At 40.5% G+C, this 13647-nt stretch overlaps 1 protein-coding gene across 4 annotated transcripts in view; it reads right to left on the bottom strand.

Moving 5' to 3' along the window:
* DIP2A (disco interacting protein 2 homolog A) overlaps positions 1-13647 on the bottom strand; it is a 113642-nt gene that overhangs the window by 50062 nt on the left and 49933 nt on the right. For all 4 annotated transcript variants that reach the window (XM_021667529.2, XM_021667530.2, XM_021667531.2 and 1 more), the window contains exons 7-8: positions 11104-11223; positions 9181-9378 (exon numbers count right to left, since the gene is read on the bottom strand). In XM_021667529.2, coding sequence (XP_021523204.2) covers positions 9181-9378; positions 11104-11223 — 318 coding nt within the window. The remainder of the gene's footprint in view (positions 1-9180; positions 9379-11103; positions 11224-13647) is intronic.

Genomic DNA, 13647 nt, shown 5'->3' with positions numbered 1-13647 from the left:
TTGTGGAAGGTTTATGAAAAATTAATCTTGTAAAAGAAATTTGTGTGTGAACAAACTGGCCTAAAGTTAAAGGGGTATTATTCATTTTTCCATAAATTGAATATTGGAATAAAGGCACAACAGGGTTTTCTTGCAGCATGAATCTGCTCTTTAACAAAAATTGTAAAGGGTTATAAAAGGTTTATGAGAATCTTACCTTATGTTTGAATAGATTTGTCTTATTATAAGGTTTTATTAAACATTGGGTTTGACATCAATAATGCACTAATGCAATGGTGAAATTTGGCTTTCTCCCTTGAACAAGATTTTTAATATTATATTTTTAAAAATAATGAAAGATGGCTGGGTGCAATGGCTCACGTCTGCAATCTCAGCACTTTGGGAGGTGGGGGCACGTGGATCACTCGAGACTAGGAGTTCAAGATGAGTTTTCATTTTGGGCAAATGAATAACTTACGATGACCTGGGATTCTATCAAGTGTTTAAACCTTTAATATTTGACAGACTTCCCAAAATCATATTCAAAATTACGCCTTTTTCTGATCTAATTAATCTTTTGGGTATTAGGTCTCCTCAAGTCGAAAAAATAACATATTCGGCTTATTTGGTATAAAAATCAAACAGGAAACATTGTCAAATATGAAATGATGTTTGGCTTTCTTTGGGCTGTATTTGAATAAATATGTTATTTGTATGTGTTCCAAAATCAGTGAAACTTCTATAATTCTGATATGACAGTACATGTTATTAATAAGTCTAACTGGTATGTTAAATTGTTGTACATCACAGAAGTAGTAATCAAAATTCCTAGTCAATTGTGGCTTTTATAGAGGCTGTCCTAAGGCATTCTGTCATCCATGGAAAACTGTGGTCTTGTTTTGGTCCTCTTTAGAAGATGGTTTTATAACCAACTATAGAACTGTAATAGGTGTTCTTGAATGTAGGCTTCTGATAACTTCGGAGATTGTGAATTAGAATAAAGGAAAATCTAGGTCGGGCACGGTGGCTCATGCTTGTAATGCCAGCACTTTTGGAGGCCAAGGTGGGTGGATCGCCTGAGGTCAGGAGTTAGAGAGCCACCTGGTCAACATAGTGAAACCCTGTCTCTACTAAAAATACAAAAAATTAGTTGGGCATGGTGGTGCATGCCTATAATCCCAGCTACTTGGGAGGCTGAGGCAGAAGAATCGGTTGAACCCGGGAGGCGGAGGTTGCAGTGAGCCGAGATCACGCCAGCCATTCCACTCCAGCCTGGGCAACAAGAGTGAGACTCGTCTCAAAAAAAAAAAAAAAAAAAAAAAAAGAATAAAGGAAAAACTTTCAGGATTTTCATAGAGAGCCAAAATGTTCATGAATATCAAACAGCAGTTAACTGCATGAGCTGAACTAATAGAAAACAGAAGTAACTTGTTTTGACTTTTTGCTTAAATCATTGCTGATCCTTTTTTATTTTCAGAGCCAAGAAAACTTTTCTTTGAGCTACTTAAAGCTTTTAACAATTGAGTAAAGCAGAGAGAAAAGAGATGGGTAATGTAAACATCTGGATCAGTATTCTAATTCTAATTCTGGGCACACTGGAATCAGCTAGCAACCCCTTATCATCTTGGTCCCAACAGTTACCCAGTTCATGAAAATCCTCATTTAATTTACTTAGGATAATTTTATTTATTTTGTTTTACTGTTGTGGAATAAACTGCTATTGTACTCTGTGTAGAAATGCAGGATAAGCTTACTCAATGTTTTCTTAAATTGAACACTTATTAATCTTCCAGATATCACCTTTTCTTGAAGTTATGAATGGCCCTCATCACCATACTGATTCTTTCTGACTGAGCGCCTTTCTTTCTCAAATACAAAGACCCTAATAGTTAGGCAGGAATATCACCATCCCTATTCAGCCTGAAGAAGTTACAGAAGATGAATCTTCGTCCCTCTACAACTCTTAGGATTAAGAGTTCTCTTATAAAACAGAGAGAGGAAATATGTCAGAGGCGTTTAAACCAGAGCAACTCCATCTTGAATGGGGTAAAATAAGGCTGGGATCTGCTGGGCTCCACCCCCAGTAAGTCAGGCATTCTAAGTCACAGGATGAGATAGGAGGTCAGCACAAGATACAGGTCATAAAGACCTTGCTGGTAAAACAGCACGTGTAGTGAAAAAGCTGGCCAAATCTCCCCAAAGGAAGATGGCTATGTAAATGATTTCAGGTTGTCCTCACTGCTCATTACACACAAATAATAAGGCATAAGCATGCTAAAAGACACTCCCCCAGTGCCATGACAGTTTATAGATGCCATGGCAATGTCAGGAAGTTATCCCACATGGTCTAAAATGGGAAGGAACCCTCAGTTCCAGAAATTGTTCACAGCACTTTGGGAGGACAAGGCAGGAGGATTACGAGGTAAGGAGTTCGAGACCAGTCTGACCAACATGGTGAAACCCCAGCTCTACTAAAAATACAAAAATTAGGCGGGCGTAGTGGTGCACACCTGCAATCCCAGCTACTCGGGAGGTTGAGGTAGGAGAATCTCTTCAACCTGGGAGGCAGAGGTTGCAGTGAGGTGAGCTCGCACCACTGCACTCCAGCCTGGGCAACAGAGCGAGACTCCATCTCAAAAAAAAAAAAGAAAATGTGCTAAAGATTCAAAAGGTACTTAACAAACGAAAAAGCCAAAATGATAGAAAAGATCTCAGTCTATTTAGTTATCAGGAAAATGCAAATTAAAACCACAATGAAATACCACCATATTATCATGAGATTAGCTGAAATCAAGAAGCCTGACAATACCAAGTGCTGACTGACAATGATGGGAGCAGGTAGGAACCACCCACACTGATGGGGCGAGGGTGAACTGGGGAAGTGTGGTGCCATCTAATCAATGTGAAGGCAGCCATAACCCCAGACCTAGTACTTCCACTCCTAAGTACTCACCCTTCAAAAACATATGCTTATATACCAGGTGGCAAACACTAGAATCTTCCTGGGCACACTCTTTCTACCAGCTAAAACTGGAAACAATCCATGTATTCCACCAACAGTATAACAGATAAATAAATTCTGGTATATGCATTCCTCAACAAAAATAAATGAACTACAACTACACACAACAAAATGAATGAATTTTAAAAGCATAATGGTAGAAGACTCTGCTTCTGAGTAGGAAAGGGTACTGGTGGCAGACCAGTGCTCCTGACTAAGATGAGTTTAAAAACGGAATAAAATGCAGAAATCATCTTTGGGAGGCAGCAAGTTGCTGCTCAGCAAAGACAACTAGAGGAGTTAAGATTCCAGAGAGGGAAAACCTTCCGGGAAGCGAGCTGAGCTGCAGCTCTCCTTACGCTGTCGGTGTTCAGGGATTCCACCCCTACAGGAGGCTGAGTATTCCACCTGGGTGGAGCAGTGCCACCAGGACAGGAAGAAACCTGCAGAGCTTTTGGCAGAGGCTAGGAGTCTCAAGAGCACAGCCACCTTCTGCAGGACGTGTGCTGAATCCTGTGGCTGTATGCAGCAGGAGACCAACAGCCCATGTGGAAAACCTCTGAAAAACAGAATGGGGTCGTGAAGAAACCACGAGGAGACCAACACCATGACTGGGAAGCCATCAGAGGAAAGAGACACATGGAAACACCAGGCACTGGCAGAAAGCCCAGGAGAGCAGAGGCCGGCTGGGCCGGGTGTGACCTGGACCGCGGTGACCAGCCAGCCACTACTCTACTTGCCTAGGAGAGGAGGGGGATTTCTCTTAAGGAAGATGACATTGTCTGGACCCTCGATAATGTTTTTATACACAACATACAATACTCAATCAAAAAGGCTAGACCTGGTGGCTCATGCCTGTAATCCCAGCACTTTGGGAGGCTGAGGCAGGCAGGTGGCTTGAGCCCGGGAGTTTGAGACCAGCCTGGACAACACAGTGAAATTCTGTCTCTATTAAAAAATAACAACAATAGAAAAAACTAACTGGGCATGGTGGCGTGACCTGTAGTCCCAGATACTCCGGAGGCTATGGTGGGAGGATCACTTGAGCCCAGGAAGTTAAGGCTGCAGTGAGCCATGATCACCACTGTACTCCAGCCTGGGCAAGAGAGCAAGACTCTGTCCCACAAAAGAAAAAAAAAAGAGAAAACACAGACAAGAGCAACAGACCCAAAGGTGATCCAGATATTGGATCATTTACAATAATTAATCTGTGTATTCAAGGCAGCAGAAGAAAAGATTAGGAAAACGTATGGAATAATGAGAATTTGTTCCAGAGTACCAGAATAGTAATTATAATAGAGAAATAAAAATTCTAAACTGAAAAGACAATATCTAAAATAAGGAACTCATCAGGGTTTCACAGCAGATTAGAAATTTCAGAAGACGGGATTAAAAAATCTGAATAGAGGAAAATGGAAAATATCCAAACTGAAGTATATATATATATATATATATATATATATATAAATAAATGCAAAATATAAAAAAGAACATTAAAGGCATGTGGGACTCAGAGAAAAACTTTTGTGTAAGTGTAATTGGAGTCCCAGAAGGAGAGAAGAAAAAAATGAGGAAGAAGCAATATGGCAAGAGAAGATGACTGTAATTTTTCTCAAACAGATAAAAGACATCATTTTACAGATTCAAGAAGCACTGTGGACATCTTGAAGATTTCAAAGAACATCACAGGAAATTTTCAAAGAACATTACCTCTATAACATAGTAAGACGGCTGCAATCTAAAGAAAACTAACATTTTTTAAGCCGCCATACACATTACTATCAAGAGAGCAACAATGGTCTGGCATCTTCTCAAAAGCCAGTAACAGTTATCTTTGCACTGCTGAAAGAAGATAAACAAAGACGAAACAGAACCTTCAAAAATGAAGCTGCCGGCAAACCTACAATACAATGAACACACAGGAAGTTTTATAGGCCAGAAGGAAATGATTACCCAGGAAAACATAGAATTTCAGGAAGGAATGAATATAGTAAAAAAAAAGAATAAAAATGTATGACTGATTTAAAAAAACAAAAAAAATTCAATGGGCCAGACATGAGAGCTCACGCCTGTAATCCCAGCATTTTGGGAGACTGAGGTAGGCAGACTGCTTGAATTCAGGAGTTTGAGACCAGCCCAGGTCATATGAAGAGACCTTGACTCGACCAAAATACAAAAAAGCAGCCAAGCATGATGGTGCGTGCCTGTGGTCCCAGCCATTAGGAAGGCTGAGGTGGGAGGAGCCCTGGGGGCAGAGGTTGCAGTAAGCCAAGATCACGCCTCTACACTCCAGCCTGGGGGACCAAGCACAACCCTGCCTCAAAAAAATATATAAACACAATGGTAGTAACACCTTACGCTTTGTAAATAAATGCAGACAAACTACAAGACAAGGAGAATGTACAAAAAAAAAAAGTATGTCACAGGCTGGGTTCTTCACAAAGCAGATGCTGAGGCAGGCTCAGGCATATAAAAGGATTGCTAGAGAATAAAGATCTGTGACTAGAAGCAAGACTGGGCAGGAGCAGCAGTCAAACCGCAATGTAGAACTGACAGTCTCCACAAGCCCAATGCTGTTTGTAAGGAAAGTCGACGCTAACAGGAACTAGGCCCTTGTCCCACTGCCTTGCTTGGCCACTGGCCAGGGACTGCCCTGCCAATAGCATGACCTAGATTTGAATGCTGATTTAACAGGTGGAGGCTGTGAGCTAGCCACACTCCTCAAAGGCTGGCAATGAGCATCTTTCTTAAAGAATTACAGACCAATCTTCTAATGAAAACATATGTAAAAATTCTAAATGACTTATTGGCAAATCAAATCTGGGTGTATATTTAAAAGGGTAGGATATTATGACCAAGTGGGATTTATTCTAGGAATGAAGGGCTGCTTTAAATTAGAAAATTATTCAAAATAATTCACCAAATTAATGGAGGAGGAAAACCATATGATCATCTTGCTAGCAGCAGAAAAAGCATTTGACAAAATTCAATCCCAATTCATAACAACTTTTAACAAACAAGAAGTAGAGGGGAACTTTCTTAATCTGACAAAGAGTTTCTACCAGCAAACAAGCAAACGAAACTACAGAAAACATCATACTTAATTACCACAGGCTTTTCCTCAGATGGAAAAACAGGCAAGAATGCCCACTCTTCACATTGTTCTATTTCACACTGTACTGGAGGTTCTAACTTGTGCAAAAAGCAAAAAAAAAAAAAAAGAATAAAATTGTAAGTATTGGAAAGGACAAAATAACTGTCACTGTTCACAGATAATGTGATTTTTGTAGACAGGTAATCCAAAAGATTTATATAGACTACTAATTATGAGTAAACAAAGAACTAATAAGTTAACTTAGTGAGATCACTGGATACAAAGTCATTATTTTAAAATAATAATAATATAGATTGCACTTCTATATATAAGCAACAAATCAGTAGAAAAAAATAAAAATTACAGCATTTGTAATAGAAATACATCTGATAAAAGATGCTCAAGACTTCTGTATTCCGAAGTATAAAAAAAATACTGAGAGAAATTAAAGCAGGCCTTAAAAAAGGGGAAAATATTCCACAGTCATAAAATGGAAGTTTCGTAATTGTAATACAGGTTGAGTATCCCTTATCTGAAATGCTTGAGATTAGACGTGTTTTGGATTCCAAATTTTTTTAGATTTTGGAATATTTGCATTATATATACTTCCCAATTGAGCATCACAAGTCCAAAAATCAGAAATCCAAAATGCTCCAATGAGCATTTTCTTTGAGCATCATGTCAGCTTCAAGCAGTTTCAGATTTTAGAGCATTCTGGATTTTCACATTTGGGATACTCTCAACCTATAAAACATTTATTCAAACTGAACTAGAGCTTCAATACAATGCCAGTCAATATCCCAGTAGTAATTTTTATGGAAATTGACAAGTTAATTCTAAAGTTTACTTGGAAATACAAACAGCCAAGAAGAGTCAAGGCAATCCTGAGGAACGATCACAGAGCTAGAGGACTCCTAAAGCGACAGTAATTCCGAGTGTGGACAGACAGCAGACTGACAAAACCCAAAGGAGCCCAGAAACAGACCCATAAGTATACTTTCCACCTGCTATATAACAAAGTAACACTGCAGTACTTTGGGGAAAGGATTGCCTTTTCAATAAATGATACCGAGTCAATTAGATACTCATAAGAAAAGGACTCCAACTTCATTCCATACACAAAATTAAATTCTAAATGGATCATGACACCTAAATGTGAAAAGTGTTTTAATAAGGTTTTAGAAGACCATGTAGGAGAACATCTTTGTCACCTTAATTTGGTAAAAAGTTTCTAAACTGGACAAAAACTTAGCTACAATGCAGGAAAAAAAATAGGTAAGTTAGATTACATTAAGATTTTTCATTCATTAAAGGCCATAATTGCCTGGGTACGGTGGCTCACGCCTGTAGTCCCAGAACTTTGAGAGGCCGAGGTGGGCAGATCATGGGGTCAAGAGATTGAGATCATCCTGTCCAACGTAGTTAAACCCCATCTCTACAAAAATACCAAAAAAATTAGCCGGGCGTGGTGGTGCACACCTGTAGTCCCACCTACTCGGGAGGCTGAGGCAGGAGAATCACTTGAACCTGGGAGGCAGTGGTTGCAGTGAGCTGACATGGTGCCACTGCACACCAGCCTGGCAACAGAGCAAGACTCCATCTCAAAAAGAAAAAAAAAGCCATAATTAAAAGTGTTAAAAGGCAATCCAAATAGTGAGAAGACATTGCAAAACATGTTATCTGACAAAATATGCCTATCTGATGCCTATCTGAAACATACAAAGAAATAAGAGGCCAGGTGCAGTGGCTCACTCCTGTAATCTCAGCTCCCAGCACTCTGAGAGGCTAAGATGGGAGGACTGCTTTAGCCAGGAGTTCAACACCAGCATGGGCAACAGAGGGAGACCCCCCCATCTCTACCAAAAAAAGTTGCTCTTTTTTTTTTAATTAGCTGGGTGTGGTGATATCAGCCTATGGTCCCAGCTACTCAGGAGGCTGAGGCAGGCGTATCTCTTGAGCCCAGAAGGTCAAGGCAGTAGTGGGCTATGATTGCACCACTGCACTCCAGCCTGAGTGACAGAGTGAAACCTGTCTCAAAAAATAATAATAATAAAAAGAAGAAAACATTAGCAAACAAACAGAAAAATGAGCCAAATACTTGAACAATTCATAAAAGTGGATATTCAAACAACCAATAAGCATATGAAAAGCATGATCTGTCACCAGGCAAACGCAAATTAGCCTGCACTACAACGCACCTACAAGAAAGACTATAATGAAATAAACAATATCAAAAGCTGGTGAGGATGGAGAGTAACTGGAACTCCTCATATACTCACTGCCTGTAGGAGTGAAAACTACTGCACTGCCTTTGGAAGACTGTTTGGCAGTATGTCCTAAAGCTGAACACAATTCTGCTTCTGCTTTTATACCCAGCACAAACGCCTACATCCTCTCACCAAGAGACTCACATAAACATGTCCAGAACAGCACTACACACAATAGCCCCAAAGTGGAAACCACCCAAATGTCTATCTACCTAAGAGTGTGGAAATAAGTTCTAGTATATTCAGATGATAAAATAATATCCATCAATGACAATAAACTTAAAGAACACCTGTTTACAGAAAAATTTTAAAGCAGGTAAAGCCAACAGTGTGCACAGTCAGGACACTGGTTACCCTTCACCTGTGGGAGGATGTTAGTGCTGGAGGAGCGGGAGGGGCTTGGGAACCCGGCAACACTCCTGCTTGGAGTGCTGGTTACAGGAACATATTCACTCTGTGAATTCATCAGGTTGTACATATGCTTACTATTTGTGCTACAAAAAAACATAATATGGAACCAAAAGATGCCAAACACACAAAAATACATACTGCATGATTCCCCTTATACAAAGTTAAAAATAAGACAAAACTGAACTGCCTTGTTCAGAATGCATATATAGAACACTCAAAATACTAGAACCCAGAGCAATGGCAGTCACCATTCGTCGGCGAGTTGTCCTCTCTGGTGGGATGGGTACCTGGTGTAGGTCAATGTTCTATTTATCTACCAGTTGTGCTGGCTTCTCAGGAATATTATCAAGCTGTATGTCTATGCTGTGTTACATGTGCGACATTCTACAGCTACCCCAGGAGCACGACTGCCTTCTGTTAACACTTGCCATAGGTGAGAGTGTAGGTGGCCTTCCCAGTTGTATCCAAGGCAGTCAGACAGGGGGATTTGGGCTGTGTTGTGCCCCAGTGCTGCAAGGTGGCCAACAGTGATGGCGGTCGGGGGACACCTGCAGTGAGAGGCTCCCCTCTCAGCACACTCGTCTCACTTCCCTCAGGCTTCGGCTGATTTGGGTCTGGTTGCTGAACTGTAAGCAAAATCAAAATTTAAAAATCATCAATTCAGAGCACCATGAACACACTTGGTTTTTAAGCCTTCATAGTTTATAATTTTGTTTTTTAATTCCAACTATAAAAAGTTTACAATAATTTGTTTGGAGTTTTGTATCACAGTCACCAACCAATTAACCAAAAGACTAAAGGAGCTTCAGTCATAAATGATGACAGTTTTAAAATAAAGTTAAAAACAACCAACCATCAACCACAGCCTCACAGATAAAGGTGACCTAGACACAGTCCCAACTCTGGACAGGACTGTGGCACCACTACTACCCCTGGCACCACAGTGGTGAACAGCCAGGCATCCATAGCCTGAGGACCAGACCCGGTGGCCCACTCAGACAGGAGGAAAGCAAGCAGAACCACCACTTCAGCCTAGGGATCCAAACAACTATCACGATTTTGTTCAAAGAAAAAGAATTAAAAGATTATTTGACTCTATAGCTCCTGGAAAAAGACTAGTTTAATCTTTTTTCACTTTAAAAATAATTACTTTAATCTTTTTCCAGGAGCTCTATAACCAAAATTTGCTCAAGTGGTAAGAAACACTGCTTTAAGAGGCATTCATACCAATAAACTCTGCATTTGAAAGGCACCGTGTAATGGTTAATGTTGATGTTAACCTGACTGGATTGAAGTATGCAAAGTATTGTTCCTGGGTGTGTCTGTGAGGGTGTTGCCAAAGGTGATTAACATTTGAGCCAGTGGACTGGGAAACGCAGACACACCCTCAATCTGGGTGAGCACAATCTAATCAGCTGCCAGTGAGGCCAGAATAAAAGCAGCCAGAAGAACAAGGAAAGACTAGATTGGCTTAGCCTCCCAGCCTACACCTTTCTCATGCTGGATGCTTCTTGATCTCAAACACTGGACTCCAAGTGCTTCAGCTTTGGGACTGGGACTGGCTTCCTTGCTTTCAGCTTGCAGATGGCCTATTGTAGGACCTCACCTTGTCATCATGTGAGTCACTATGCCTTAATAAACTCCCCTTTATATATACATCTATCCTAATAGTTCTGTCCCTCTAGAGAACCCTGACTAATACACACTTTTGATTACAAAGGGGAAACAATCTCCTAAAAGCCACGTCTATTCCTCTGGTGTGGAGGAGACCCTGGACTGGGCTGGTCTGCTACCAGCAGTGGCACTGTACGAGCAGCCAAGGTCTGCGAGTGGGACCAGCGAGGGGCTCCTGTGCCTCTAACGACATTCTCACAAGCTTGTACTGGCTTCATTGCTGGTTTCTGTGTCTTGCTAGTTTTCTTTTTTAAAAAAAATATATTTATATTCTTTCTTTCTAAATATGTATTTCATTTATATATGAGAGGCTAAAATTCTGAAAAGCACCCAAATCCATGCTGAAAATTAAATACTTTAAAACCATGAGAAGGTAAGTATTTCAGAGTCAAAATTTAAATAAAAATTTAAATAATGTAAGTTAAAACCTTTGAAGTATTTTTATGAAATGCTAAGTCACTTTAATATGAACAGCAAATTTTCTACCTGCTTAAATGAAGGAAGCAGTCATGTGATTCTAAATTCACCATTACACACAGTGACCACTGAGTCTGGAAACAGAATACTTACAGCAATAACCATGTATAATACACATTTGCCTCATTTGCCTGTGTTTCTCAACTTCCTGGCCACCCTGTTCATACAAACACAAAACCTCAAAGTTGGACAACTCTTACCTTCCAACAATTCCTCAAAATCGTCTACAAAGAACTCCTTCAGTGGGGGGCGCTTTGGCCTCTTCAGGGTGTTAAGAAGCTGCTGGATTTTGGAGGACACTCTGCTGTTCACAGGGACACCTGTCATGGGAAGGACAGAGGAGCACTGAGGCCAGGACACATCACACCCTCTAGAGAAGTGGACACAGGTGTAAGGCCCAAGGACTAACCACATGATTAATCAGTTTACAAATCCATCCACGTGCGTACCCCACTGGGCAGTCATTTTGGAATTAATTCATTTAGCAACCACTTATTGAATGCCTTCCAGGAAATAGGACTTGTTCTAAGCTAGCAGTTTTTAAAATGGTCCAGGGACCCCTGGGGCATCCAAGACCCTTTCAGGAGGTTTATGAGGTCATGACTATTCCATGGTAATGTTAAGAAGTCATTTGCCAGCCAGGCGGTGGTTCACGCCTGTAATCCCAGCCAAAGTGGCAGAGGATTGCTTGAGGCCAGAAGTTTAAGACTAGCTTGTTTAACAGAGCAAGATCCTGTCTCTACAAAAAATTTAAAAAATTAAAAGTTATCTGGATGTGGTGGCTTGCACCTGTAGTCCCAACTCCTTGGGAGGCTGAGGAGGAACTGCTTGAGTCCAGAAGTCCCATGCTGCGGTGAGCCATGATCGTGACACTGTACTCCAGCCTGGGCAATAGAGTCTCCATTCAAAAAAAAAAAAAAATGGGGGGCTGGGCACAGTGGCTCACTCCTGTAATCCCAGTACTTTGGGAGGCCGAGGTGGGTGGATCACCTGAAGTCAGGAGTTCAAGAACAGCCTGGTCAACATAGTGAAACCCCGTCTCTACCAAAAATACAAAAGTTACCTGGGCATGGTGGCACATACCTGCAATCCCAGCTACTCGGGAGGCTGAGGCAGGAGAATAACTTGAACCTGGGAGGCAGAGGTTGCAGTCAGCCTTAAACCCTGTCTCTACTAAAAATACAAAAATTAGCCAGACATGGTGGTTACCCAGGCATGGTGGTACATGCCTGTAATCCCAGCTATTTGGGAGGCTGAGGCATGAGAATCGCTTGAACCCAGGACGGGGAGGTTGCAGTGAGCCAAGATCATGCCACTGCACTCTAGCCTGGGCAACAGAGTGAGACTCAGTCTCCAAAAAAAAGTTAAAATACACTTTATATTTTTTATTAAAAATATATTTTATATTAAAAATATAATTCAGCCATTCTACTTCTAGGTGTTGACCCAAAAGAAATAAAAACACGTTGATGTAAAAATGTGTACAAGATTGATTACTCATAGCAGCTTTACTTGTAACAGGCCCAAACTAGAAACAACCTAAATATACATCAACAGGTGAATAGACAAATTGTAGTGCATACATCTAATGCAATATTATTCAACGAAAAGGAATAACTATTGACACAAAAACATGAATGAATCTCAAAATAACTATGGAGAGTGGTATAAGCCAGACCATAAAACTATGTGATTCCATTTACATAAAATTCTAGAAAACGCAATCTAACCTATAGTGACAGAAAGTACATCATTGGTGCCTGAAGGGTAGGGCAAAGCCAGAAAGATTCCAACAGGCGGTGACCATGGAAGACAAGGACACTTTTGGGCATGCTGGGTGTGGTCACTATCTTGATTGTAGTGATGCTTTCACAGGTGTACAAATGTCTTAAAATTTATAAAATTGTACACTTTAAATATGTGCAATTCATTATGTCAATTATCCTTCGATTAAGCGCTTAATTTTTTTAATATAAAGAGTAATAAATTGAATTAAAAACACATCTAGCCAATGTATAGACTGCTTCATGTTGATTTAGTATTTGTCTTCTGCCTCTGGACAAGGAGATGAAAGCCCTCAACAAAATCTGATACCCTGTTTGGGAGTACCAAAATATATGATAGGCCCCAGCTCTGAGCTCCTCTAAATTTTTCTGTGATTTAAATTGGTATTTTGGGGGGAAAAAAACTGACATGATTTTGATAAAAGACACGGAAGACTGTTTCAAAAAGAAATGGTATAAATGAGGACATCATGAAAGTGATACTGACATCTCTGAGCCTGCACATGGGAAATCATGACTGCTGTGGTACTGATTTCACAGGCTGCTGAGGACGGAGAGTGTAGGGGGCTGTTCTGTCGCAAGTGGGTGTGTGCACTCGCACTGACTAAGTCGCTCTGTCTGCCACATTGAATCTAAATAAAGAAACTTCCCACAGTTTCTCATTTCCCTACTATACTGCAGATTGAAACTCCTTTTGCATCCTATCTAAATGTGGAAGTCTTTTCCCTCCCTACTCTCCTTGTTCCCCTCTGACTAATTCCATAGATATTTCCAATTATTTCTCCACATGATGCTTTCTGTAATAACATTAACTGCACACACTGGTTTCTGCTTATCTGCACTGATTGATTAAAACTGATGGCTGGCTTGGGTTTGCTACAGTAAATACATTAAAACTGTGTTCAATACCTGAAGAGAAAACCTGTGCTCTGCTGTTTCACAAGGAGAAAGAGAGGCATG

This window comes from Aotus nancymaae, unplaced genomic scaffold (assembly GCF_030222135.1).
Source record: "Aotus nancymaae isolate 86718 unplaced genomic scaffold, 86718_ANA_hifiasm-v0.15.2.pri h1tg000022l_1, whole genome shotgun sequence".
NCBI classification, from domain to species: Eukaryota; Metazoa; Chordata; class Mammalia; order Primates; family Aotidae; genus Aotus; species Aotus nancymaae.
This window is presented reverse-complemented; position numbering and strand designations above follow the sequence as displayed.